The sequence below is a fragment of the Gopherus evgoodei genome, unplaced genomic scaffold (assembly GCF_007399415.2).
Source record: "Gopherus evgoodei ecotype Sinaloan lineage unplaced genomic scaffold, rGopEvg1_v1.p scaffold_40_arrow_ctg1, whole genome shotgun sequence".
NCBI classification, from domain to species: domain Eukaryota; kingdom Metazoa; phylum Chordata; order Testudines; family Testudinidae; genus Gopherus; species Gopherus evgoodei.
Window position 1 is genome coordinate 1,209,598 of NW_022060061.1, and position 27,939 is coordinate 1,237,536.

Here is a 27,939-nt window from a genome sequence, read left to right on the forward strand (position 1 = left end):
TCGTTTTCCCAATAGCTTTATTTTGAACAGGTTACAGGCTGAAGGTAATACTGACATCAGCGAATACACCTCTTGGTATGTGCGAGTAAACAGCCCCCCCACGTATAACCCCAGTGCTGGGCACATCGCCCCCCGCCCCAGACACTGCCCAGTGTGCGGGGGCAGGGGAATGAGACACTGGGCGATAAACATGCCTGGGGCGGGGAGGGGGAGGTCAGGCAGCAAATAGAAGCTAGAGAGACAGCTTTGTACCACGGCTTTGCCCCGAGCCCCAGATCTTGGGGGGGAGGGGAGAAGAATAAGATGCCACCCTAAAAGCCCGCCTGGATCATACCAAGGCAGCATGTAGCTGTGGGAACTAAACACCCGAGGGTCTCTGACTGCTGCAGCCAGCCAGGCCCTGCTCTGCTTTACCCGCCTGTGTCCGCCGAGGCCCTAACCCCCGGGCGGGTGGTAAAATAACTTAGCACCTTCGGGGGGTTCTTGGTGTATATTAATCTATAGATTTGCTATAAAAATAGGACTGTTTCCTTGTCTAGGAATTGCTTTTTAAAAGTGCTGGCCACACACCTCGGGTCCAAGGGCTTGCCCGGCCTCTGCCCAGCGAGAAAGGCCTTTGTGGAGGGGTTGGTATTGAAAAACGTTTTGTCGTTGCAATTAAAAGCGATATAGATATAGGCAGGTACATAGAGAGAGGAGGTGCTGCCCCTACTGGCCAGGTAGGGTAATTAATCCATCCAAATGTCCCAGCCTGGCATTTTTAGGAAGGTTTTTTTTTTCAAAAACCTGCTCCCTTTAAAATCGATTCTAGAAACAGAGCCCCAGCTGCTTCCATCACAGAAATAACACTGAGTAGATAGAGCTTTTTTAAGTGGGAAAAAAATCCAGAGGGGAAACTGAGGCCCAGAGCGACAGACTGTGACTTGCCCAAGGTCACACGCACAGGAGGAGTCTGGGTCTGTCACCTGATGATGGACGGAGTACCCACAATACAACAAAGAGCCCCCCCGACCATCTCCAGCCAGATGGAGGGGAGCCCCCAGCTCGTGTGAATTTCCATGACGTGTAGGAATGGCCTCGGATGGGAATCCGGTGTCTGCTGGAGACAGGCCAGGGCGATGCAGCTGCTGCTGGAGCAGAGCCTATCAACCCGGCCGTGGCAGGCCCCGTGGTCGTGGGTCCTTTCCCGCGGGACCAAAGCCAGTGGAGACTTAGAAAAAACACAGCTGCCAGATTTCCGCCACCGACTTGTCTCCGGCTTCCTTCGTCTCATGTCCTTTCTGCCCCCCAACATCCATCCCAACTCCCAGCAGCAAGCAGCAGCTGCCCCCCGGCTCCAGCTGGGGCAGAGGCTCCAGTGGCTCAGCTCGGACCGCAGGAGGGATGGGCCTTCGTGAGTCTCAGTGCTTGGGGTGGACGAGTTCCCTCGAGACCCACCCCCTTCCTCCCCCCACATCTTGATCGGTGTCTTCGGGGCTGCCGGAGGTGGGGGCTGAGGGAACATGGCAGGTCCCTCCTCTGCTACTGAGCCTCGGTGGGCAGGACAGCTGCTGCGGCCTCGGCTTTCAGTGGCTTTGCGGTCCCCTGGAAAGAATGTTTCGGCTTCAGTATCGACCTTGGCCCTGTCCGCCTGCTCCCTGGCCCCATTTTACAGCTGGGGAAACTGAGGCCTGGAGTGGGGACGGGACACGTCACTGGTCATGCACAACAGATCCAGAATTCGGTCCCAGGGCTGCCGAGTCCCGGCCCAGGTTGTCCGCTCAGCCGTGCTCAGGGAACCTCTCTGAGAGCCGGGATAATAGCCCGGCCTGGGGTCCAGCTGGCTCTAAGCTGCGCTGGCCGCTCCAGAAGAGCCCAGCATGTGTGTGGCCCACCTGGCTCTGTCTGCATCTGCAGGTGTCTGTGTGTGTGACACGCCTCCCCACAGACCCCCTGGGTACCGCCTGCCCCCCACCCAAGACACTGTCCCCCCATCCCAGCCCCTGCAGACTCCATCTCCCGGAAGGCCCTGGGCACTGGGCTGACCCACCTGCTCCCGCCTGGCAGTGACCCCCGCAGCAGTGCCGAGGGGCTGCCGGCCCCCAGCTTCGCCCACTTGCTGCCTCTACCCCACGGCTCCCCCTGCTAGAGCCACTAGGGGCTGGGGGAGCTGGCAGGGGGCATCGGAAAACAGGGCCCAAGCCTAGGAAAGCTGGACATGCCCCTTGGCATGGCCCTGCTCCAGCCGCATCAGTGTGGGGGTGTTACACGCCCTGGGCCAGGCTCTGTCTGCTCCCGGGGGGAGTCATGCGAGGGGAGGGGGCGCACCCGTCACTCACCGGGGAGGGCGGCTTGGCGAAGTTCATGTGGGCGTACAGCATGACGGCAATGTCATTCTGCCCGGCCTCCAGCGCGATGGACAGGGCCGTGCTGCCGTCCTGCCAGAGGGGACGGGGTCAGGGTCAGCCGGCGGGGTCGGCAGGGGACTGAATCTCCCGGCGGGGACCCGTCTCGGCAGCCCCCCCGATGTGCCTGCCCCCTCTGGCTGCCCCAAAGCAGCGAGCACCCACCCTGGCCCGGCCTGAGACATGGGGCTCCCGCCCATAGGGGAATGGTTACACAGTGGGCTGATGCATAGGCCAATATGCAAATCAGGACATCGCCTCGTTAGCACAAGCTCCCTCCACCACCCCAGAGTGCCTGCAAAGCTGGGGCTCCCCCCGTCCCCACCTTGAGGGCCCCAGCCGGGCGTGGCACTCACGTGGTCAGCCAGGTCCACATGGCAGGCGGGCGTGGCCAGGAGCAGGCGGGCGATTTCGGTGTGGCCGTGTTCGCAGGCACACATCAGGGCCGTCGAGCCGTCGGCATCCTGCAGGTTCACGTCGGCCGCACAGGCCAGCAGAGCCCGCACCATGTCCTGACGCCCATGGCTGACGGCCAGCATCAGCGCCGTCTGCCCTGCCTGTAGGGAGCCCGGGGTCAGGAGATTGTGGGCTGGATCCATGGGGGCAGGTGGGAAGGGGGAAACTCAGCAGGGGGAGAGAAATCCATGGGACAGAGAGGGGCAGGGCTGGGGGTCCAAATCTCAGGAGAGATCCATGGGGGGGAAGAGTCCACAGGGGACAGGAGGGTTGGGGGGTGCCTGTGGGGGGAGGAGAGAGCAAGCGGGAGCGGTTGAGGGGGGAGTCCATAGGGAAGGTGGGTGGGGCAGGGGCTGTGTGGGGTGGAAGGGGTCGCACCCAAGGTAGATCAGTCACTTTCCTGGCCACTCACCAGGGTGCCCATCGTCGCCAGGAAATGGCTCCTAGCCGCAAGCCAGGGCATTTATCATCATTAGCTGGCGGGACCCCAGCCCCCTGCGCATCCAGCCCCCCTGGCCAGTCCCCAGCTCCCAGCCAGCCCCCCCGGCCAGTCCCCAGCTCCCCGTGCTCCCGTCAGCCCCCCCCCCGGCCTGCCCCCACCCACACACCTGGCTGGCTTTGGCATTGACGTCCCCCAGCTGCAGCAGCTGCTGGATGGTGGCCATGTCGTTGTCGGCGCGGGTGGCGGCCAGCGCCGTCAGCATGATGGCCGTGTAGCCTGCTTTGTTCTGCTTGTCCACGTTGCACAGGCCTGGAGAGGGAAACAGAGTCAGTAGAGGGGCGACCCCCCCTGGGCTGGAATAGCACCCAGGCGTCTGGGCTCCACCCCCCCTCCCTGCTCTAACCACTAGCCCCCACAACCCAGCCCCCTGGGTCTGGAATAGAACATAAGAACGGCTGTACTGGGTCAGACCAAAGGTCCATCTAGCTCGGTATCTGTCTACCGACAGCGGCCAATGCCAGGTGCCCCAGAGGGAATGAACCTAACAGGCAATGATCAAGTGATCTCTGTCCTGCCATCCGTCTCCATCCTCTGACAAACAGAGGCTAGGGACACCATTCCTTACCCAGCCTGGCTAACAGCCGTTAATGGACTTAGCCACCACGAATTTATCCAGCTCTCTTTTAAACGCTGTTATAGTCCTAGTCTGCACAACCTCCTCAGGCAAGGAGTTCCCCAAGCTGACTGGGCGCTGTGTGAAGAAGAACTTCCTTTTATTTGTTTTAAACCTGCTGCCTATTCATTTCATTTGGTGACCCCTAGTTCTTGTGTTATGGGAACAAGTAAATAACTTTTCCTTATCCACTTTCTCCACATCACTCATGATTTTATAGACCTCTATCATATCCCCCCTTAGTCTCCTCTTTTCCAAGCTGAAGAGGCCTAGCCTCTTTAATCTTTCCTCGTATGGGACCCTCTCCAAACCCCTAATCATTTTAGTTGCCCTTTTCTGAACCTTTTCTAGTGCTAGAATATCTTTTTTGAGGCGAGGAGACCACATCTGTACACTGTATTCGAGATGTGGGCGTACCATGGATTTATATAAGGGCAATAGTATATTCTCAGTCTTATTCTCTATCCCTTTTTTAATGATTCCTAACATCCTGTTTGCTTTTTTGACCGCCTCTGCGCACTGCATGGACATCTTCAGAGAACTATCCACGATGACACCAAGATCTTTTTCCTGACTTGTTGTAGCTAAATTAGCCCCCCTTACACTGTATGTATAGTTGGGGTTATTTTTTCCAATGTGCATTACTTTACATTTATCCACATTAAATTTCATTTGCCCTTTTGTTGCCCAATCACTTAGTTTTGTGAGATCTTTTTGAAGTTCTTCACAATCTGCTTTGGTCTTAACTATCTTGAGCAGTTTAGTATCATCTGCAAACTTTGCCACCTCACTATTTACCCCTTTCTCCAGATCATTTATGAATAAATTGAATAGGATTGGTCCTAGGACTAACCCTTGGGGAACACCACTAGTTACCCCTCTCCATTCTGAGAATTTACCATTAGTTCCTACCCTTTGTTCCCTGTCTTTTAACCAGTTCTCAGTCCATGAAAGGACCTTCCCTTTTATCCCATGACAGCTTAAGTTATGTAAGAGCCTTTGGTGAGGGACCTTGTCAAAGGCTTTCTGGAAATCTAAGTACACTATGTCCACTGGATCCCCTTTATCCACATGTTTGTTGACCCCTTCAAAGAACTCTAATAGATTAGTAAGACACGATTTCCCTTGCTGACTATTGCTCAACAGTTTATGTTTTTCTACGTGTCTGACAATTTTATTCGTAACTATTGTTCTGACTAATTTGCCCGGTACCGACATTAGACTTACCGGTCTGTAATTGCTGGGATCACCACTACAGCCCTTTTTAAATATTGGTGTTACATTAGCTAACTTCCAGTCATTGGGCACCGAAGCTGATTTAAAGGTCAGGTTACAAACCCTAGTTAATAGTTCTGCAACTTCACATTTGAGTTCTTTCAGAACTCTTGGGCGAATGCCATCTGGTCCCAGTGACTTCTTAATGTTGAGTTTATCAATTAATTCCAAAACCTCCTCTAGTGACACTTCAGTCTATGACAGTTCCTAAGATTTGTCACCTACAAAAGCCAGCTCAGGTTTGGGAATCTCCCTAACATCCTCTGCCGTGAAGACTGAAGCAAAGAATCCATTTAGTTTCTCTGCAATGACTTTATCGTCTTTAAGAGCACCTTTTGTATCTTGATCATCAAGGGGCCCCACTGGTTGTTTAGCTTCCTGCTTCTGATGTACTTAAAAAACATTTTATTACCACCTTTGGAGTTCTTGGCTAGCCGCTCTTCAAACTCCTCTTTGGCTTTTCTTATTACACTCTTGCACTTAAGCTGGCAGTGCTTGTGCTCCTTTCTATTTGCCTCACTAGGACTTCCACTTTTTCAAGGAAGTCTTTTTATCTCTCACTGCTTCTTTTACATGGTTGTTAAGCCACGGTGGCTCTTTTTTAGTTCTTTTACCGTGTTTCTTAATTTGGGTATACATTGAAGTTGGGCCTCTATTATGGTGTCTTTTAAAAGGGCCCATGCAACTTGCAGGGATTTCACTTTAGTCACTGTACCTTTTAACTTTTGTTTAACTAACCCCCTCATTTTTGTGTTGTTCCCTCTTTTGAAATTAAATGCCACAGTGTTGGGCTGTTGCGGTGTTCTTCCCACCACAGGGATGTTTCCAAGCGGTTCTGCTATAGTTCTGCTATAGTTACCACTTGTACCAGCCCCTGCGCTCCACTCAGGATTAAATCTAGAGTTGCCTCTCCCCTTGTGGGTTCCCGTACCAGCCGCTCCATGAAGCAGTCCTTTAAAGTATCGAGAAATGTTATCTCTGCATTTCGTCCTGAAGTGAAATGTTCCCAGTCAATATGGGGATAATTGAAATCCCCCACTATTATTGGGTTCTTAATTTTGATAGCCTCTCTAATTTCCCTTAGCGTTTCATCATCACTATTACTGTCCTGGTCAGGGGGTCGATAATAGATCCCTAATGTTATATTTTTATTAGAGCATGACATTTCTATCCATAGTGATTCTATGGAACATGTGGATTCGCTTAAGATTTTTACTTCATTTGAATCTACATTTTCTTTCACATATATTGCCACTCCTCCCCCTACACAACCTGTTCTGTCCTTCTGATACCCCGGAATGATTGTGAATAGAACCCAGGCATCTGGGCTCCACCCCCTCTCCGCTCTAACCACTAGCCCCCACACCCACCACCAGTGCTGGAACAGAAACCAGTAGTCCAGGCTCCACCCCTCCCCGCTCTAACCACTAGCCCCCACCCCCCAGGCTGGACCTCCCCGCCGTGGCCCCTCACCAGTCTCCAGGAGGCGCTGGACCACGGGGAAGTTGGAGTGCGAGACGCTGTAGTGCAGCGCCGTGTTCCCGTTCCCATCCGCCATGTTGAGAATGAACTCCAGCAGGCGGGTCGAGAGGGCGCGGTACGCGGCCAGGTGCCCCCCCACGGCCTCAGGGGCAGCCTCCCTGTGGCACGACAGCTGCAGCCAGTCTTGCAGCACTAGGGTGTAGGCGGCCTTCTGGGGGGAGATGGGGAGAGGGGTGTCACCTGCGGCCTTTGGGAGGAAGTGACATAGACCCTGCTCTAACCACTACCCCACTGCCCTCCCAGAGCTGGGGAGAGAACCCAGGAGTCCTGGCTCCCAGCCCCCCTGCTCTAACCACCAGCTCCCACTGCCCTCCCAGAGCCAGGACAGAACCCAAGAGTCCTGGTGTGATGTTGCACTCCATATGTTTATGGAAATATGCTAATAAGTGTGACTATAATGTAACTGGAATATGTTTTATGCAAAAGGCCTCTTGTAAGGTGTCATTACAAAGCTGTGTATCTCTCTCTCTCAGTGTTCAGAGGATGGACAGTTTATGAGTTTACCCTGCATACGTTTTATACAGAGTAAAACGGATTGATTTGGGGTTTGGAGCCCCTTGGGAGCTGGGTGTCTGGGTGCTGGAGACAGGAGCACTTGCTGAGCTGTTCTCAGTTAAGTCTGCAGCTTTAGGGGGACGTGCTTCAGAGCTGGGTCTGGGTTGCAGCAGGCTGGTGTGTCTGGCTCAACAGGGCAGGGTTCTGGAGTCCCAGGCTGGCAGGGAAAATGGGCTCAAAGGTAGAGTCAGCACATCAGGTGACACTCTCAAGGGGGTCTCTGTGACCGACCCTGTCACTCCTGGCTCCCAGACCCCCTGCTCTGACCCAGGACAACGGGGCCCTGGGGTCTTTACCCTCTAACCCTAGTACAAAGGATTAACAGGAGCAAATCGTTGCCTGGCACCTGGTTTTGCTCTGTTTAACTTGCCCCACCCTGTTTCTCTCAGTGGACATGAATGAGGTGCCTCATTTCACTTTGGGGCCACGGCAGTTTCGCCTCCTGGTGCTGCTCTGCTTCACTGGCAGAATCCTGCCAGGGAATTTCCCGGTTTGAGCCCATCTGCGGACCCTTCAGATTGGCTTCACGTTGGCCCTTCCCGAGGTGCTCCCTGCAGCTAGCCAAGAAGGCAGTGAGAAGGGAGGCAGAGTGGCCCAATGGGTAGCGCACTGGCCCTCAGGAGCCCGGGGATCTCCTCCCAGCTCTGCCCCAGGCCCGCTGGGTGAGCTGGGGCAGGTCACGGCCCCACCCGGGCCTCAATTTCTCAGATGATGAACCTGTGACCTGCTTTGCAAGGAGACCTGAGCTCTAGGGATTATTCTTGTTAATTCCTCTGCACCCGTTAAACTACCTACCAGGCAGGAAGCTGGGCCGTGACTTGCGGCCCTCGGCTGGCGGGGCGTGTGCTGGGCCTGCCAGCAGAAAGCAGCGAGGACCCCAGAGTCCTGCCTGCCCCCGCAGCCTGCACCAGGAGGGTTCACTGTTGTCCCCCCCAGTCGCTACTCTGTGAACAGCAGTGGGTTTAGATCCTGCAGCTCAGGCAGCAGCAGCCTGGGCTGTCGCACCCTGAGGTCCCAGGTTCGAGACCTGCGCACAGGCCCTTTCTCTCTCCCTACCATCTCCTTGTCCATAAGCATGTCCGGGCTCTCCAGGTACTTCTGCAGGGTTTCACAGGCCGCTAACAGCTCTGGGCTGAGTCCTGTCCTGCAACGAGAGGTGGGGGCTAGTGGGGTCTTCCCCACTGGGGAGGGATCCTGAATCTGGGGGGGATGGAGCAGGGGGTCTATACGGGGCAGTGCTGCTCCTGAGCCCTGCAGAGGCGGCTGGTCACTGAAAGTGGCACCCAAGGGGTTATGTTGAGTCTAACGGGTAGCAGGGCCTGAGCAAGGAAGCCGGAGGTGAGAGCTGCCCCAGGTGCAGTTGTGGGGGTGCAGGACAGATGGAAGCTCAGGGGCCAGCTGCTCAGGGCATGATCCACCCTCAGGTTGCAGCCTGAGAGCCCAGCCTGAGCCTGGGTTAGTCCCAGCTGGGAGGGGGCAGAGCCCAACCAGGTGCTGAAGACGTTAGCCCAGCTACAATCCAGAAAAATCCCTGGCACAACATTCCCCTCTCAGAGCTGGGAGAGAACCCAGGAGTCCTGGCTCCCTGGTCTAACCCCTGCACCCCCTGCTCTAGCCACTAGACCCCACTCCCCTTGCATGAGGGTGCAGACCCTTGTATAGTTACCCAGTGTCGTGTCCTGGTGCTGCTCTGGGGGGTTCCGCAGGGACTCTCTGGGGGGCTGGTGGCAGGGGCCTGGGGGTATCCGTCTGCCCGGCAGGGGGCCCCTCACTGGCCTCATGGTATTCGCTCTCCGTGCTCTCGTTGTCAGAGGAGTTCTCGGCCGTGCTGGACCCCGAGGAGGTGGACTCGTACCTGAGGTGGGGAGCGGGCTCAGAGCTGGCAGGGCAGCACTGGGCCTCATGCCCCTCCCAGAACCCAGGAGTCCTGGCTCCCACCCACCCCTGCTCTAACCACTAGACCCCACTCCCCACCACAGCTGGTAAATAGAACAGCGGAGTCCTAGAGCCCAGCCCCCCTGCTCTAACCACTAGACCCCTGTGATGTTATTGACATGAACTGTGACCGTACAGATCATTGTTGCAACCACTGTGATATAGTTGCAGCAAATCTTGTACCAAGGAGGTCCCGGGAGGTGTCTATACAGAGGTGATGATTTGCTGGTTACGATGATGCTGTGCGTGTGTGTGTGTGGGCGCGCGCAGCTGAAGTTAGGAATATTGGCTCTGTACTTTTGTCTCAACGTGCTTTGATGCTAAGTAGCCTCAGCGAAGTGTCTGGTCGGCTTCTCGAGAAGGGGCTGTTCTCAGGAAGTGCCCGGTCAAGAACATTAACGGACACTGGACTGTGAGACGCCAACCACCTCTGAGCTTTCCTGGGAACGTTCAAACTAACATGGACACGATGGCGTCGGCCTGTAAACTGAGTCATGCACGGACATGAGACCTGCCCATGTGACTCCAGAGTCCACCTTGCTGCTGCGATTTTCCACAGTAAGAATGGAGGGGCCCTTCCACAGGCAGAGGATATAAAAGGCCCTGAAAACTCCTCCATCTTGTCTTCAATCCTGCGTCTTACGTCTGGAGAAACTTTGCTACAAACTGAAGCTCTGACCAACGGACTGAATGACCCATCCCAGTGGGGGATGTTCCAGAGACTGGATTTGAACCTGCCGTTTATTCCATCACTGCTACAAGCCTGAACCCAGAACTTTGCCATTACGGGATGTCACTGATTCCATTTAACCAGTTCTAGCTCTCAGCTGCATTTATTTCCTTTAAGAACAAACCTTTAGATTTTAGATTCTAAAGGGTTGGCACCAGCGTGATTTGTGGGTAAGATCTGATGTGTATTTTGACCTAGGTCTGGGGCTTGGTCCTTTGGGATCGAGAGATCCTTTTCCCTTTTACTGGGGCCTTGGTTTTCATAACCATTCGGCCCCATAGCGAGTGGGACTGGTGGGGATACTGGGAAACTGGAGTGCCTGAGGGAATTGCTTGTGTGACTTGTGGTTCGCCAGTGGGGTGAGACCAAAGTCCCCTCTGGCTGGCTGGTCTGGTGCCTTAGAAGTGGAGAACCCCCAGCCTGGGCTGTGACTGCCTGGCTCTCGCAATTTATCCTGAACTGACACTCTCAGAAGTGTCCCACCAAAGGCAGCATTGTTACAACCCCATTTCCTGAACCGTGAATAGAACCCAGGAGTCCTGGCCACCAGCCCCCCTCTCCTGCTCTAAACCCCTACAAGATATGGCCACCTGGGGTGGGGCGACTCCGCCCCCCAGTGGCAGTGCAGCCTGCTCCGCGGTTCCCCTTACCCGCCGTTCACACCTACAAACTGGAGACGCTTCCTGCCCGCCAGCTCTGGGGCCTCCTCCTGCCTCTTCGTGCCAGATCTGAGGCCCCCCTGAGCCGAGGCTGCGGGGAGACAAGCAGAGAGACCAGGATCAGAGACCAGGATCAGAGACCAGCCCAGGCCCCCTGCTCCTGAAGCCCCTTGGCTGCCCCTGAAGCCCCTGGCCCACCACACCCCTCACCTGGGTCCTCTGCCTCACTCGGACACGGTGCAGCTGGCTGAGCCGGGATGAGGTTCAGGGCCACCCAGGCCTTTGGCTGCTGGGGAGGCTCCGGGGGACTGAGGGGGGCGGGTTACAGATACAGACCCATGCCCAGGTGGCACCGCTGAACCTGGGCTGGCTGGCGGGCGAGGGGAGATGCTAGGTTGCCAGCTGGGCCTGGCCCGACACAACCAGGACCTGGCAAGGCTCTGGGACTGGTGCCCAGCGGGCTGGGGGATGGTGGGGTGTGGGGGAGGGGGTGGTTGGGAGATGGGATCAGAGATCCTCCCACCCCCCCCCCTTAGCAGCAGTCCTGGCACCCAGTGCCCCCCCATCAGGGTCCCCTCGCCATTTCGGACAGGCGGGAGACGGCCAGCAGGGTCCCCCCACCATTTCGGACAGGCGGGAGACGGGGGACGAGTGCAGAGCTCACCAGAACCCAACCCACTCGGATCGCCTGGTGCCCAAGGCCGTGTGTGGACGCTCCGATTCTGGTTTGAGCCGGGTTTATTTCGGCTTAGCGCAGGCAAAGAAGAGCGGCTGAACGCAGAATGGGCTGGAGGCTGAGCGGCAGCACCACGTTCGCCACCATCCAGCTGGAAACCGGGCGCAGCTTCCTTGTGGAGACTGGCCAGGGGCAGCGTTGGTGGGTTCATGGGGCTGGGGTGGCCCAGGGAGGGTTGCGGGGGGGGGGGAGCTGCCTAGCCCATGGCAGAGGGGAGGCTGGACCAAACCCGAGCAGCACAGGGACCCTACGTCCACTTGGCAGCGCTGCTCAGCCACCCCCCCCCCCGTTGGGATTAGGAGGCGGGGACAGAGTGGAGGGGGCTGTGGTGCCCCCTTTGAATCTGGATGCCCCTGGGACAGGCTGGGCTAGCAGGGTGGGGAACAGGACACGGGGCCTTTCCCCTCTGGGGGTGCTGGATGGGGGGGCCTGGCACGGGGGGGAACGGGACACGGGGCCTTTCTGCTCTGGAGGTGGTGGATGAAGGGGGGCCTGGCACAGGTGGGGTGGGGAACGGGACATGGGGCCTTTCCCCGCTGGGAGTGCTGGATGGGGCTGCCTGGCACCAGGGGGATGGGACACGGGGCCTTTCCCCTCTGGAGGTGCTGGATGGGGGGGGGCCTGGCACAGGGGGGTGGGGAACAGGACACGGGGCCTATCCCTGCTGGGAGTGCCGGATGGGGGGGCCTGGCACGGGGGGGTGGGGAACGGGACATGGGGCCTGTCCCCTCTGGAGGTGCTGGATGAGGGGGGGCCTGGCACAGGTGGGGTGGGGAACGGGACACGGGGCCTTTCCCTTCTGGAGGTGCTGGATGGGGGGGCCTGGCACAGGGGGGTGGGGAATGGGACATGGGGTCTTTCCCCTCTGGAGATGCTGGATGGGGGGGGTCTGGCACGGGAGGGGTGGGGAACAGGATACGGGGCCTTTCCCCGCTGGGGGTGCTGGATGGGGGGGACTGGCACGGGGGGGTGGGGAACAGGATATGGGGCCTTTCCCCTCTGGGGGTGCTGGATAGGGGGGCCTGGCACATGGGGGTGGGGAATGGGACACGGGGTCTTTCCCCTCTGGTGGTGCTGGATGGGAGGGCCTGGCACGGAGGGGGTGGGTAATGGGACACGGGGCCTTTCCCCTCTGGGGGGGTGCTGGATAGGTGGGGGGGACAGGGCACAGGGCCTTTCTCCTCCATTTAGCCCTGTCCCCCAGTAATCCCCACCTCAGCACTCACCAGCCTGATGGGGGAGGAAGGACACGCCCCCCCCATGCCTGCACTGGGCCGTACCTGGCGAGGCTCCGTCGCCCGGGCCTGTCTCCTCCCCGCCGGGCTCGGCCGCGATGCTGATCTTCTTGATGCCGTGGACGGGGGCGGCGTGGGGCGCGGCGGCGTGGACGGGGAAGGTCGTCTCCACCACCACGGCCTGGGGCGGCTCCCCCAGCGTCAGGGCCCGCAGGCTGGCGTACGGCTCCTTGGTCTCCAAGCTCTGCGCCCGCTGCGGCCGGTGGGCCACGCCCGTGGCGGTGCTGGCGGCGATCTCCGGCTCCCGCTGTGCCTGGATCACCTTGACCGTGTCCGCCTTGACGGGCACCTCCTGCTGCTGCCAGCCGGGGCGTCCCTCCTGCCTGGCCGTGCCCGGCTGGGCCCCCTGCAGCTCCCGGAGAGCCTTCTGCAGCTGCTTCTCCAGCACGGCCACCTTGGCCGACAGGGCGAGCGCAGCCTGGCGCTGCCCCTCTGGTGCCAGCTCCTCCTCGCTCACCCCCACCCCCACGCTCCGCCTGGCCCCCGGCTCCGACGTCCCCACCCCCACCGATCTCACCTCCCTCCGCTCTGCTGCCGGCTGGGGGTTCAGGGGGGCTGAGCCCTCCGTGCCGCCCCCCGAATCCGGCCTCCGGCTTCCCCCCAGCGGCAGGGTGACCCCCGCCCCACCTCCGCCCCCTTCCTCCTCCGGGATCTCGATGTAGAGCTCGCCCCGGCCTTTGCCCTTCCCAAACCCGCCCGGGTGGCCCAGGAATTTCTGGCTCTTCAGCTGGACGCTGAGCTGCCGCTTCTCCTCCTGGAGCACCGAGATCTTCACCTGCAGCACCGGGATAATCTTCACCTGCTCCTCCAGCTGCCGCAGCTTCGTCAGCGCCACGGCCATCTGCTCTCGCACGTGCTGCAGGTGCCCGGGGCTGGGGGACATGGGCGTGGACAGCCCCGAGCTCAGCGGGGTGAACACGGCCTGCGAGCCATTCGGCCTGCCCGGGGGCTGCCCGCCCACCAGGGAGCTGGTGGAGCCTGAGACGCTGCTGTGGAGGCTCCCCAAGCCCCCCGGCCCGGCCCGGTCGCCCGCCTGGTCCTCCAGCTTCTTGCGGGCGTCCAGCAGGGTCTTCTCCACGCGGGCGTTGAAGGCGCCCGTCCCGCACTGGGGGTAGAAGCCGGGGGCGCAGTAGGAGTAGGAGGAGTGGCGGCTGTCCAGGCTGGCGTTGGAGCAGAGCGACTCGGTGGATGTCCACCATGAGCCGGCACCACGGGGCAGGGAGCCATAGCGGGGCCGCCGGTGCACCGGGACCCGCCGGATGGTGTTGCCTTTCTCGATGTCATCCACGTACTTCAGGAAGTCCAGGTCGAGGCGGTAGCCATACGGCGTCTCCACCGAGTAGGGCAGCTGCGGCTCCTGGACCCCGAAGGCGGTGGGGGAGGTCGGGGTGGGCTTCCCTGCAAGCAGGGGGGAGGGCAGGGGTCCATGGGGAGCACTGGGACTGCACAGGCGTTAGCTGACTCCCCCGCCCCCATCCCCATTTTCAGAGAGAGAAACTGAGCCACTAGACCCCTAGAGTCCTGGCACCCAGGCCCCACTTCACCAACCCACTCCCCTCCCCAAGCTGGGGGTAGAACCCAGGAGTCCTGGCTCCTAGCCCCTCCCACACATTAACCATTAGACCCCACTGCCCTAGCTGGGAAGAGAACCCAGTAACACTGTTAGGCCCATGGGATCTTGGTTTATCCAGCTCCTTGAGCCCTGGAGGAAACCAAAGGTCCTTAGAAAACTCATTTACCATCTATAGGTGCCCAGGCAGCTTCCTTATCGTATGGGTAGAGTGCAGCCACCTCTGGGGTGGGGCACAGCAGCCGTTTATACTGTGATCACTTGCCCAGCACTGCAATGCACCTGTCTCTGGGGTGGAGCACAGCTACTGACAACACCGCTGCACCGGACAGGAAGTGAGGCTGCTGTATTCTACTGAAACCACATTCAGGGGAGACTTTGGCCCTGACTCCCAGTTTCACACCTGAGCTCTGCAAAGCCCCGAGCACAAGCACTCACCGGGGAAGCCGGACTCCACGTGCAGCACCTGCGCCATCCTGACCTGTGTCCGAGCCTCAGCCCGTCACCAAAATCCCGGGAGCTCTTAGTAAGTGGGACGACGTGGCCCCACGACCTGCAACGAGAGGCAGCGATGCGGCTGGGAACGCGGCTGGGGGAGGAGACATAGCAGGGGGCCCATCTAGCTCCAGGCCCCCCCATTCCTGAGGGGTCTGCCTGGCCCAAGAGTCCTGCCTCAAACTGCTAAATGCCCACTCCCCTCCCAGGGCCAGGGAAAGAACCCAGAAGTCCCGGCTCCCAAACCCCTGCTCTAACCCCCCAGCCCCCACTCGCCTCCCGGAGCTGGGGGAGAACCCAGGAGTCCCGGCTCCCAGCCCCACCCTGCTCAACCCCCCAGCCCCCACTCTCCCTCTCCAGAGCTGGGAGAGAAACCCAGGAGTCCCGGCTCCAACCCCACCCTGTTCTACCCCCAGCCCCCACTCGCCTCCCGGAGCTGGGGGAGAACCCAGGAGTCCCGGCTCCCAGCCCCACCCTGCTCAAACCCCCCAGCCCCCACGTTCCCTCCCGGAGCTGGGGGGAGAACCAAGGAGTCCCGCGCTCCAACCCCACCCTGTTCTAACCCCCAGCCCCCACTCGCTCCCGGAGCTGGGAGAGAACCCAGGAGTCCGGCTCCCACCCCCTCGCTCCTAACCACCAGCCCTCACTGCCCTCCCAGGTCCGGGAGAGAACCCAGACGTCCTGGCTTCCAGCCCCCCCTCGCCCAATCCCAGTTTGCTTGAAGCCTGACTCTCCAAGCCCCCCCGCCACTCTCCCAGCTCTCGCCCTCCCGGTGACCCAGCGCCCAGACCCCCCAGCACTTTCCCATCTGCTGTGTCTGGTTTCCTGGCCCCGTCAGGCTGGGCGGGGCGCCAGCAGCCTGGATCCCGTCCTCCCCCATCCACTCGCTGGGGGGTCCTATGGGGTGTCCCCTCCCCACCCTGCCACGGGGGTGGGGACATGGCTTCCCGCTGATCCACCGCGTTCCCCACCTGGTGCCTCCAGACCTCCCCGCCATGGCTTGTGGGGGCTACACGGGCTGAGACTCAACCAACTCGTTCCACTCCTGCCCCCAAGAGCCCTGGACCGGGGCATGCTGGGACGGAGGGGGACACCCCTCCCAATGCATGGGGGGCCCTTCCCCACTCCAGCTACGCCTGGATCCCAGAGCAGGGTCCCCCCCCACCCCCAGTGTGGAGCCTGTAACCCTCCACCAGAGCCTCCACCCCTCCCAGAGCCAGGGAGAGAACCCAGGAGTCCTGGCTCCCAGCCCCCCCTACTGTAACCACCAGCCCCCACTTCGCTCCCAGAGTTGGGGAGAGAACCCAGGAGTCCTGGCTCCCAGCCCCCACCCCCACCACTGTAACCACCAGCCCCCACTTTGCTCCCAGAGTTGGGGAGAGAACCCAGGAGTCCTGGCTCCCAGCCCCCTGCTCTAACCTACCAGCCCCCACTCCACTCCCAGAGCCGGGGAGAGAACCCAGGAGTCCTGGCTCCCAGCCCCCCCGACTGTAACCACCAGCCCCCACTTTGCTCCCAGAGTTGGGGAGAGAACCCAGGAGTCCGGGCTCCCAGCCCCCCTGCTCTAACCTACTAGCCCCCACCCCGCTCCCAGAGCCGGGAAGAGAACCCAGGAGTCCTAGTTCCCACCCCCAGCCGCTCTAACCACTGGACCCCGCTCCCCAGCCAGGCATTAACGTGAGCTGCTTGGCCTGGCTGCTCAGCTGGGGCCTGCTGGGGATCTGGCCCCCTGGCACCATCACGCCAAGGCATTTCTGCCACAGAGCCGGGCGCAGAGAACCGGGGATGGGGGCCAAGGAGCCACAGGGATTTTCCAGCCCCCTGGCCAGGCTGAGCTCCTGGCGGGGTCATTCCCGGTGCCAGGCCTCTGGAAAATCTGATGCTGGGCAGGGGAAGGGGCTGGGAACTGGGCCAAGACAGCATCTCACTGGGAGGGGGAAAGGGCCCCCTGGGGTTGGTCCAGCCTCCCGGCAGGGGGCTGCATCCCTGTGCGGGGCACGTCGACGCCTGGCAGTGGGACGAGGTGGTGGCTGGGAGATGGGGCTCCTTTCCCAGAGCCAGGGAGAGAACCCAGGAGTCCTGGCTGCCAGCCCCCCAGCTCTAACCACTAGCCCCAACTCCCCTCCCAGAGCCGGGGAGAGAACCCAGGAGTCCTGGCTGCCAGCCCCCCCAGCTCTAACCACTAGCCCCCACTCCCCTCCCAGAGCCAGGGAGAGAACCCAGGAGTCCTGGCTGCCAGCCCCCCCAGCTCTAACCACTAGCCCCCACTCCCCTCCCAGAGCCGGGGAGAGAACCCAGGAGTGGGGAGCTGGTGTTGGGCTCTGATGTGGTGTTAACTCAGGGTGCACCCGCCGTCCCAGCCCCGCGCTCGCCCGTGCCCCCCACGCACCTTGGCAAAGCCCCATGCTGGAGAAGATACCAGGCCAGGGGGAAGTCGGAGACGGCGAGGGACATGCGCCCCCTCCCGCCAGCGGAAATGCACCAATGGCATTGCAGGATGGGGGCTGTTCACGGCCCCCCCCGCCCCCCGGGCAGCCGCCCATTGATTTTTCCATGTCCCGCTGGGGTCGATGGGCCTTTGCCTGCCCTCCGTCCCCCCTGCGCTGTCTACTCAGCTGCCTGGTGCTCTGGGAATGGTGCTGGGGGTGGTACTGGGCCCCGAGCCCCCTGCTCAGCCCTGGGGGAGGGAGCACAGGTGGTGGGGCAGGGGATGGGCAGTGGAGGGGACATAGGCAGTGGGGGGAGCAGAGGGGGAGGGGTGGGGGATGTGCAGTGGGGAGTGGACAGTGGGGGAAGCAGAGGGGGTGGGGGGATGCGCAGCAGGGGGGATGGGAGCACAGGCGGCGGGGGCAGGGGATGGGAAGTGGGGGGAGCAGAGGGGGAGGGGTGGGGGATGGGCAGCGGGGGGGATGGGAGCACAGGCAGCAGGGGGCAGGGGATGGACAGAGGGGGAGGGGGAGCGGTGGGAGATGGGCAGTGGGGGGAACAGAGGGGTGGGGGGTGGGCAGTGGGGGGAGCACAGGCAGCAGGGGTGGGGAATGGGCAGTGGGGAGAGGGGGAGGGGTGTGGGGATGGGAGCACAGGCGGCGGGGGATGGGCAGTGGGGGGGGATGGGAGCACTGGGGGCGGGGGCGGCCCGCACAGCCCGGGTCCTTTCCGTATATGGCAGCGATTTGCTCTAAAAATAAACAGTTTCACAGGCGGCTACGTGAGAATTTCCTGCCGCTTGGGCCAGGCTCAGCCCCCCCCAACTCCCCCTGCAGCCCCCCCAGTCGAGGACACGGGGACACTGAGGCAAAGGCAACTCGCGGCCCTTCCCCTAGGGGGAGCTGGCTCCCGTCCAGCCCCGGCGGGGGGGTGGGGCTCAGGCCTGTGTGTGCCCCCCTGTGCGCTGAGCATGGCAGGTCTCAGCCCAGCCCCGGGGGGCCAGTGGGGGGGTGGGTTACCCCCAGGGCACGAGGCAGGGAGGCAGCCCAGGGCCTTGCTCTGGGACCCGCTGGGACACAGCTCCCCCCCGGCAGCCCTCGCCCTACACTCCTCCCTGCCCTGCCCAGAGGGTGGCGCCCCTCCCCCTCGGCCAGCCCTTAGCAAAGCTGGGGACCCCCCTGCCCAGCCCACCCGAAGGGCAGCCGCTTCAGGGGGGATGTTGGGGGAGGGGTCCTCAGGGGAGCCCCTCGGGGGGAAATGAACCAGGCCCGGCTGTGTCGAGGGCATCATCTAACTGCCCACCCCCCCATGGGTCCCGCTGTCCCTTCCCTCCCCGAGAGCCCCCATTCCCCCACAGCTGCCCCCAAAGACCCCCCGCGGCCGCTGACCCGCTCTCACCCCAGCCAGCGGAGCCTCCTGATGGTTCTGCCTGTGCCAAGGGAGATGGGACACCAGCACCATGCTGCCCCCGGGCACTTTGCCCGGCCCAGCCGTCTCCACCTGCCCAGCGACGGGCACTGCCCTGCGGAGCAAAAGGCACCAAGCGTCAGCCACCGAATGGGGGAGAACCCAGGAGTCCTGGCTCCCAGCCCCCTGCTCTAACCACTAGACCCCACTCCCCTCGCAGGGCTGGGGACAGAACCCAGGAGTCCTGGCTCCCAGCCCCCTGCTCTAACCACTAGACTCCACTCCCCTCGCAGAGCTGGGGACAGAAACCAGGTGTTCTGGCTCCCAGCCCCCTGCTCTAACCACTAGCCCCACTCCCCTCCCCTCCCAGAGCCGAGGAGACCCCCGGAGTCCTGGCTCCCCCTCCACTCTAACCACCAGCCCTCACCCCCCTCTCCGAGCCAGGCGAGACCCCAGGCCTGCTCTTCCCCGCACCCCTGCAGCAAGCTGCCAGCTGGTGCATTTAGGAAAATCAGCTCCGCTCAGCCTCTGCCCCCTGCCCCACCTCCCGAAAGCCCCACTGAAGTGACTGTGGTGGGGGGACAGACCGTGGGGGAGGGAACGGAGCCGGCGAGGGCTGATGAACTGCTGGCTGGACCCCAGCCCCAGGGGATGCCCCCTTCTCCTTTGCTTCTGATGAGTCACCCCGGAGGCCTGGCCAGCGCTGGCTGGAGCTGGGCCCGGGAGAAGGGGGCTGGGCTGGGGCCCTGCCCCACCCTGGCCTGGGTCTGGCTCAGAGAGCACTGTGCTGAGGCCTGCTTGGCACTGGGGGGACTGGGCTCAGGGCAGCCCCTGGCACAGAGCACGTCACTTTCCAGCCACCCCTCACGCGGGCAGGGGCAGGGCCTGCCCGGTTGCCAGGGAAGGTTCAGCTGGTTTCCGGGGCCCCGGCTCCCACACACTGGAAAATCCATCGCTCCTGACCACAGCTGGTGCCGTGGGATCCCGGCCAGCTCCTGGCTCTGCCCTGGGCCCCACCAAGACCTGGTTCCTGCCCCAAATGCAGCCGCCTCTGGGACAGGAGGCAGGAGGCAGAGGGTGGGGCAGCAGGGGACCGAGCCCCGCACACCGAGCCCCCTCCCCACGCCATGGGGCTCCCCCAGGTTAAAGGAGACAGAGTGGGGCTGGGGGGTGCCCCCCAGGGGCGTTTGCTGTGCCAGCCCCACCCAGCATAGGGCAGGCAATGGAAACCCCTCCCCCCCGGGATCTCTGCTGGGAGCATTTTTTGGGGGGGACTGTACCCAGCAATGCCAGCACCCCTCAATCCAGGCTCAGCCCCCTGAAACCCCAGCCCTGGGTCCCCCCCCCAGCTCTGCCGGTGCCCCTCACTCCCGACCCGCAGCCCCCCCGAGTGGCTGTGTCTATGGGAGGCCGAGGCGAAGCTGCCACATTCCTGCTTGTTTTGCAGCCGGGAGCTGCTGGGCGCTGGCTCTGAGACACGCCCGAGGGGCGGGGGCCGCGCTGCCGGGGTGCGTGTCTGTGTTTTCCATCCCCACTGCCCCGTCCCTCCAGCCCAGCTCAGGTCCTGCTAAATCCTGCGGCTCAGGGCGTCCGGAACCCCCAAGGCACCCGGGAGTTGGGGTGGATCCAATGGGGTTAAAGGGACCCCTGCCCAGTGACCCCTTGGCCACCACCAGGGACTGTCACCCCCCAGACTTGCTGCATGTGCCGGGTGGGGGAGGGGTGGCCTGGGAGTCAGGATGCCTGGGTTCTAGATCCAGGCCTGGAAGGGGGGGTTCTGGCCTTCCAGATCACACCCTGGGGCCCTGTGTCCCAGTGCTCTCCCCCCTACCCCAGATCTCAGCACGGCCCCTTTAAGGCAGATCTGCTCCCCCCGCCTCCCGGCAGCACAGCCCTGGGCAGCACGTGGAACCAATTAGCCCGGGCTGGGCTCACATGGGTCCGGGAAGGGGCTCAGGTTTCAGAATCAGCCGCTCAGGCCCGGAGCTGTACGCATGGGAGCCCAGCGCCGCGAGGCGGCTGCCTCTGGGGTGGGGCGCAGGGTGGTTATACAGGGACCCCGCCCCCAGCGCGGAGATGCAGCTACCTCTGGGGAGGAGCATGGGGGGGCTGGTTATACAGGGATCCTTCCTCTGGCGCTGAGATGCAGCCACCTCTGGGGTGGGGCACAGGGGCTGGTTATACAGGGACCCTGCCCCTAGCGCGGAGATGCAGCTACCTCTGGGGAGGAGCATGGGGGGGCTGGTTATACAGGGACCCCTTGCCTGGTGCTGAGATGCAACCACCTCTGGGGTGGGGTGCAGGGTGGTTATACAGCGATCCCGGCTGGTGGACTCAGCTACACAGCTGGGCAGGGTGGTGCTGGCGCTGGGCTGGGCTGGTGCCAGGAGTGGAGGGTCAGCTGGGCCCAGCCTCGGGCGGGGGGAGGTCTTTTGGGGGCGGGGAGGGGGGCAGTGAATCAGAAACCTCTGATTGATCCTGGCTGAGGCACCGGAGTGGGTTTTCTCAGATGCCTGCATCCAGCTCTGTTCTAAGCCACGGGGGTCCCCAGTGACCACGTGACCTGCTTGGCTCTGATCCCCGCTGGCCCCCCACAGCAAGTGCCCCAAAAGAGGGGGGCTCCATGGCCAGGGGGCACCCGCCTAGCAGGAGCTCCGGGCGCAGCAGCCCCTGGCGAGGTCGGTCCAGTCCCACCCACGGCGCGTTGGGCCCTGGGCCGCTGCTGAGAGCAGTGACCCCTCTGGGGTGCCCATCCCCGGGGCATCCAGGCCTCGGATGCCACCCTCAGAGCCGGCCCTATGGCAAAGACATGGACGGGCTGCCCCGAAACCCAGCCCATGGGCAGAGGCCAGGTCACCTCAGCCAGACCCCAGCCTGGGGAAAGGGCCTGTGTCCCCCAGGGGAGATGGGGTCAGAGGCCGGGTGAGAGGCTGGAATGGGGGGGCAGAACCCCAGATGGGCCACGCTGCAGCCCAACAGATTTTGGATCTCCTGCCCCGTCTTTGCCCCAGGAGCAAAGGAACGGAACCAAGCCCCCACCCCCATCCCAGCCGGAATCCCCCCAGCCCCATGCTCTGAGCTCCGCCCCCAGCCACAGGCCCCGCCCGGCCCCCCTGAGGGACTTTTCCTACTTCCGTCTGGGCCTGGCATGAAAGCAGCGATTGTCCGACCTTTCCCTGCTGCCTGCGCCTCGCTCGCACAACGGAGCCATTCAGCCTCGGGAGCCCCCAGCCCCCTCCCCCGCAAACGGGGTCCAGCCAGTGCACAGGGACCGGGGGGCCGTGGGGAGAGCTGCACCTTGGGAGACGGGCCCCCCAAAATGGGGGCATCCGTGTGAATCCTCCCCTTCTGGCTCCACAGACCTGGGGGTGGGAGAGAGGGGCAGCGGGGAGTTAAATGGACTTGCAGGTTGTGGGGCAGATTCTGAAACAGGGGGAAGGTTGGGGGACCCTTTCCACTCTCCCCACAGGGCCCAGAGCCCCCCCAGAAGGCAGAACCTAGGCCAACCCTCCCCCCATGCCGTTCCTGGCCCTAGTGCTGAGACTGGGGGGAGCAGAGAGGCTGCAAAGGGGAAAAAACAGCCGCATGCTTCAGGGCTTCAGCAGCTGTAGGGGTCAGGAAGGACCCACCACTGATGCAGGGGTGGGGTCCTCTGGGGTGTGAAGTGCTGGGTCCAGGGATCCAAACTGGGGTGGCAAGGAACAGGAGGAACTGGGCCCATGGGGCTGGGCTGGGGGGGCAGAGGGGATACTGGGGAGGCTCATCTGGGGGGATGGGTTGTGCCCAGAGGGATCCCACAATTCCCATGGCCCATGGGAACAGGCTCACCCCTCTGCCCAGAGCAGCCCCACCCCAGACCCTCCCCCCAAACTCAGCCAGCCCGAGCTGTGGCAGCCGCCCCCAGTCCAGACTGAACTGGGCCAAGCAGCCCCCATGGCCCAGGGCAGTGACTGGGGGTCGGGGGGAATCAGGCTGGGGGCTCCTCGAGCTCCAATGAGGGGAGACAGATTGGCTGATGTGGGTCGGACCCCCCGATCCTCCCTGCAGGCCAGGACCCCCCACCCTTCTGTCCCATCCCTCCTCCCCTTCCCACAGCCCTACGACCCCCCCTTGCAAGCCAACCCCCCCTTCCCATGATTCAGCCCCCCCCCGCAGGCTGAGCCCCCCCTCAACTAGTTCGAGTTCGTCTGGCAGCACGACTGGGCCCAGCTACCCGCAGCCCCTCCCCGCCCAGCGCTGAGGCGGGGGTCGCGGATGGGGGGGCGGGGGTGCCGCCTGCGCTGGGCACAGAAATTCCTTCCGCTTTTGCTGGTTTTGAGCCACATCTAGAATGTCCGGGGGGGCGGGGCATCTCCTGCCCCATTGTCCTGCCTGGGGCGAGGCAGGATCGGGGCCCAGCCCCCAGCACTGCACCCTGCTTGGCCCCCCCAGCCCCTCGGATACCTCACAAGGGGCCTACGCAGAAGCTGAAAGCTGCAGCTCTGGCTTGGGAGCCCGGGACACCTGGGGTCCATGCCTGCCTCTGATCCCCTGACTGAGTCCCTTCCCCCTCTCTGTGCCTCAGTTTCCCCCATGTCTAGTTAGACTGTGAGGTCTCCCGGACCGGCGCTGCCTTGCAGGACGTGTCCCAGCACCCAGCCCAATGTGGGGACATAACGGGGCCCTGGTCTCAGCTGCGGTCTGAGCAGTGCCTGGCACGACGGGGGCCCTGAATTTGGGGGGACACACAATGGGGGGGTCCCCGATCCCAGCCACGGCTGCCGGAGGACTTTCCCCAAGCAGCTCCTAGCGTCCCCCACGACGTGGCCACGGAGGAGTTAAGAGCTAATCGCCCCTAATCGGCTAATCCCGGTTCTGATCCTTCCCTTCTGACATCACACATCCCAGCTGCTCCTTGGCAGCGTCCCCACAGTCGCCGCGCCCAGCCTGCCTGCCGGGCCGGGGGCCTGTCCTGTCACCGGGGCCCGGCCACCCCCGAAACGGCCCCCGAGCCAGACCTTCTCCTCCTGAATTTAGCAATGGCCCCGCCCCCTAAATCCCCCCCCATAACGGCCCCCGGAGCTGGGATTCTCCCTCACTTCCTGTTCCAAACGGCTGCCGCGATGCACACCAGAGGCAGCTGCATTCTTGCATGTGGGGATGCAGGAAACAGGCTCTTGTGATTTATGGCCCCGATTCTGCAACTGCTTTTGCTCATGCAGAACTGGGATTTTAGCCGGGAAGCTCTAGGCTCTGCCCCTCTGAGTCTGCAGCACCTGGGCTGCCAGGGCCCCAAACTCAGCCGGGGCCTGGGGCGCTACTCCAACATACGCCGTAAACCTCCCGTGTCAGAACCTCCCGTGGGTGTGGGAGCAAATATCCCACTGCTTAACCAGGGGCATTTCCACCCCTGCGGGGCATCCAGGCCAGATCTGGCCTCCAGCGACTGCAGGAGAAATGAGGTAACCCTTGCTAGATATTTAGTACCCAGAGACCCGGTCAAGGTTGTGACCCCCCGTCGGGCCGGCGCTGCCCAGACCCCGACTGAGATCAGGGCCCCGTCGCGCCGGCGCTGCCCAGACCCCGACCGAGATCAGGGCCCTGTTGCGCCAACCGAGATCAGCTCCCTTGTGCTGGGTGCTGCCCAGACTCACAATCAGACCCAGTCGCTGCCTCTGGGATCTCCCAATCAAGGGGTCACGCCCCCCACGCTACCCCCGGAGAGGCGAAGTGAGCAGCCCAGGGCCACTCAGCAAGTCGCCGGCAGCGCTGGGGGGTTTGACCCCGCTCTCCCAGCCTGGGCCATGTGCCAGAAACACGACCCCACCTGCCCTCTCTCCCCTGGCCCCACGGGCCGCCCCGTATCCCCTGCCCCCTCGCCCGGCACCCTCACCTGTCACCCAGATGTGCACGAAGACGCCAAGATGCCCATCCAGGGCAGCTGGCCAAAGCCTCTATTGTGCGGGGCCAGGCCGGGCCGAGGGACCTGACTCTGGCAGGGGCGATCTAAGAACCAGACGGGGGTGGGGGCCCCGGAACCCCGACTGGGAATCGAACTGCAGGCCGGGGAGGGGGGGCCCCCATCCCTTTCCGATCTCAGTCCCCAGAACTGGGCCGCACCCGCGTTTCCCCTCCCCAGGGCGCGGGAAGCCGCTAAGTGAGCCCCTGCCCGTCTGGCCCAGCCGCTAGCCACCCCCCCGCCCGCGAGTGGGAAGCGAGGGGTAAAGCCGCTGGAGTCTGATGACAAACATCTGGAGCTGGGAGAATGACCAGAGCTCCCCTCCCCCCGGCTCAATCCAGCCCAGAACTGGGCCCTTTACAAATATATCCGCTGGCTTCCGCCTGGAGCCCTCCCCGCCCCGCGGCTCCCCCTCGCCGGGCTGCTGCAAGGGGACTCCAGCAAAATCCGCTTCCAGCCTCTTCCAGAGCCGCTTGGCCGGGAGTCGGGGGCCTGAGGCCGCCTGAGGCCCTCGGATGGACCCCGGCCAGCCCCATCGCAGCCCTGGGTGCAGTTAGATTTCCCGACCGTCCGGGCCCCTCTCCCGCCCCTGCCCAAGGGGCCGGGAATTGGGCTGGAAAGTCGCCCGGCGAAGCAGGGCCGGGGCTCGTCGCTCGCTTACCTTGGGAGAAACCCCGTCCCCGTCCCCGCGGGGCACTCGCCGCCCCGGCCCCACCTGGCGAAGGGAGGAGAAAGGCGTCGGCTTAAAGAGACCCAGCGGGTCGGGGGCGTCGGGCAGAGACCAGACAGCAAATGTGACAAATCGGGACCGGGGTGGGGGGAATCGGAGCCTGCACAAGACAAAGCCCCACAAATCGGGACTCTCCCTGTGAAATCGGGGGACAGCGTCGGGACGGCGGCACCCGCGGGTCCCAGTCTGGGCTGGGCGGGTCCCGGGGGCAGAGAAAGAAGCGGGTGAAGTGACCTGAGCGAAAGTCCCTGGAGACGGGACGGACGGACCCTGCTCTCCGCAGGCCCCAAAGGAGACGCGGTTCCCTCTGGTTCCCCGCCTTGACCCTCGACGCCGCGCTGGCGAACAGCCCCCCAAGGTGGCACCGAACCAGCCGGGCTGCTTGGGAGGAACGGGCGGGTTGCGCGGGTCTCAGGCCTGCCCAGGGCCCAGCTGTGCCCCCCGGGGGCCCGGCGGCAGGGGGCTCGAGGGGATTTCGCAGGGGCTGGTACCTTTCCCTCCGCTGTCAGTTTCCAGGGCTCCCCGCCACAGACTCCAGAGCTCTGGAGTGACCACTCAGCCCAGCTCCCGGGGACTGCCTTGGTCCCGCCCCCCCCGCCCGGGACACACCCCTCCCAGCTAAAAGGGGCAGCGCCCGAGTGAGCAGGGCCCGATCCGGCCTGCGAGGAGCAGAACCAGTTCCCGGCTGCAGCCTGCCGGGGAGCCACAGAACCAGGAGCCCAGGGCGGCTGGGGATGGGCCTGGGTCCGGCTGCCCCCGCGCTCCAGGCAACGGGGATTTGGGCAAAGGGGGTGCGCTGGGCTGGGCGGGAACGTCTTGATGGGAGGCTGGGCAGCGCCCGGCACGAGGGGGCCCCGATCTGGGCCGGGGTCTGGGCAGCGCCCGGCGCGACGGGGCCCCGATCTCGGCCGGGGTCTGGGCAGCGCCCGGCGCGACGGGGCCCCGATCTCGGCCGGGGTCTGGGCAGCGCCCGGCCCGACGGGGCCCCGATCTCGGCCGGGGTCTGGGCAGCGCCCGGCCCGACGGGGCTCCGATCTCGGCTGGGGTCTGGGCAGCCCAGCCTAACAGGGCCCTGATCTGGGCTGGGGTCTGGGCAGCACCGGGCACGAGGGGACCCCGATCTCGGCCGGGGTCTGGGCAGCGCCCCGCCCGACGGGGCCCCGATCTCGGCCGGGGTCTGGGCAGCGCCCGGCCCGACGGGGCCCCGATCTCGGCTGGGGTCTGGGCAGCGCCCGGCCCGACGGGGCCCCGATCTCGGCCGGGGTCTGGGCAGCGCCCGGCCCGACGGGGCCCCGATCTCGGCTGGGGTCTGGGCAGCCCAGCCTAACAGGGCCCTGATCTGGGCTGAGGTCTGGGCAGCACCGGGCACGAGGGGGTCCCGATCTCGGCCGGGGTCTGGGCAGCGCCCGGCCCGACGGGGCCCCGATCTCGGCTGGGGTCTGGGCAGCCCAGCCTAACAGGGCCCTGATCTGGGCTGAGGTCTGGGCAGCACCGGGCACGAGGGGGTCCCGATCTCGCCTGGGGTCTGGGCAGCGCCCAGCACGACTGGGCCCTGATCTCAGCGGCTCCCCGTCCCCACGCCAGGCGCTGCACAGACCCAGAACACAACGCCAGTCCCTGCCCCTTGCGCTGCCCCACTCCTGGGCTCCCCCGGGCCAGCGGGCAGCTGGGATCCAGCCTGGCAGGAGTTAATTGGCAGCGGCTGGTGCCCGGCTCCATGGGCCTGGTTCTAATTTAGCTGCTTTTCCAGCTCTTGGTGCATTTTTGCTTGGAGCTGAAACGTTGCAGGAGGAGTTTGTGGCTAGTGATAATGATGTGGGTTAGAGCTCCATGGGTGGAGCTCGGCTGAGACCAGGGCCCCGTCGCGCTGGGCGCTGCCCAGACCCCAGCTGAGACCAGGGCCCCGTCACACTGGACACTGCCCAGACCCCAAACCAGAGACGTTCCAGTCCCCAAGCAGCTCCCAGTCTGCCCGAAGGAGGCTCGCTGCTCAGCCAGTCGGGGAACGGGGTGCGGGCAGGACCTGGTCGGGGCCGCCCGTGAACGAGTGGCAGAGGTGGGGGCAGGATCCAGGCGTCCGATCCATCGGCACAGTGCCCCCCCCCCGAGCTGCTCTGCCTCCTACAGGCTGGGGTTGGGCTGCACCAAAGCGCTGGGCGCTGCTGCCAAACACAGGCCCCGATCCTGCAGCCTGGACTCCACCAGGCAGCCCAGGGCAGGGGCAGATCCTGGACGGGTCGGGCCCTCGCCCTGCACTGGGTCTCCGGGGCAGGGTGCAGGGAGAGTTGGGCTCTGTACCTGCCTCCGCCCCGACTCCCTGGGGGCAAATTACAGCGGCCTGCTGGGCCGCTGGCTGTCCAGTTAAACTGCGCTCTTCGACGGTCGGGGTGCGGGCAGCGCCTGGCACGACGGGGCCCCGATCTCGTCTGGGGTCTGGGCAGCGCCTGGCACGAGGGGGCCCAGATCTTGGCTGTAGTTCCAGCTGCTTCCCCCCTCCCCGGGGTAGCCACCAAACCCAGCTGTGCCGATTCCTCACCCCGCTCGGCTGGATTTTGGCCGAGGCCCGGGGCAGGCAGCGTCGTGCCCTGTGAACCGCAGCTCAGGTGGCCCTAGCTTTGCCCAGCCCCCGGGAGAAGGCGCCCAACCCTGCCGAGGGGGCTCGGCCCAGCGGGGGCAGAGTGGGGTTGGCA

The 27,939-nt window shown here is 63.4% G+C and overlaps 1 protein-coding gene across 8 annotated transcripts; it reads right to left on the minus strand.

The window, feature by feature from the left end:
• On the minus strand, nucleotides 1–25,806 carry KANK2 (KN motif and ankyrin repeat domains 2). 8 transcript variants are annotated; one of them, XM_030545963.1, is made up of 13 exons: nucleotides 25,741–25,793; nucleotides 25,181–25,234; nucleotides 18,573–18,696; nucleotides 14,691–14,805; nucleotides 12,686–14,080; nucleotides 10,643–10,742; nucleotides 8,994–9,182; nucleotides 8,384–8,471; nucleotides 6,704–6,923; nucleotides 3,449–3,591; nucleotides 2,741–2,941; nucleotides 2,319–2,417; nucleotides 1–1,584 (listed from the first exon to the last, which is right to left on the minus strand). In XM_030545963.1, the coding sequence occupies exons 4-13, from the start codon at nucleotides 14,725–14,727 to the stop codon at nucleotides 1,522–1,524; spliced, it is 2,535 nt and encodes an 844-aa protein (XP_030401823.1). In that variant the 5' UTR covers nucleotides 14,728–14,805; nucleotides 18,573–18,696; nucleotides 25,181–25,234; nucleotides 25,741–25,793; the 3' UTR covers nucleotides 1–1,521. The 8 variants fall into 8 exon arrangements, with proteins under 8 accessions (XP_030401823.1, XP_030401822.1, XP_030401817.1 ...); XM_030545962.1 differs by having other exon boundaries at nucleotides 6,704–6,920; nucleotides 12,668–14,080; XM_030545957.1 differs by having other exon boundaries at nucleotides 12,668–14,080.
• Between the last annotated feature and the right edge of the window lie 2,133 nt (nucleotides 25,807–27,939).

What these genes read in the sequence shown, in the direction of transcription:
- KANK2 (XM_030545958.1), bottom strand. Translation starts at nt 14,727, where the DNA reads ATGGCGCAGGTGCTGCACGTGGAGTCCGGCTTCCCCG. An exon ending in TTTGTAGGTGTGAACGGCGG is followed by an intron (nt 9,183 to 10,642) that starts GTAAGGGGAACC and finishes TCCCCACCTCAG; the next exon opens with GTACGAGTCCACCTCCTCGG. An exon ending in TCAATGCCAAAGCCAGCCAG is followed by an intron (nt 2,942 to 3,448) that starts GTGTGTGGGTGG and finishes GGCTCCCTACAG; the next exon opens with GCAGGGCAGACGGCGCTGAT.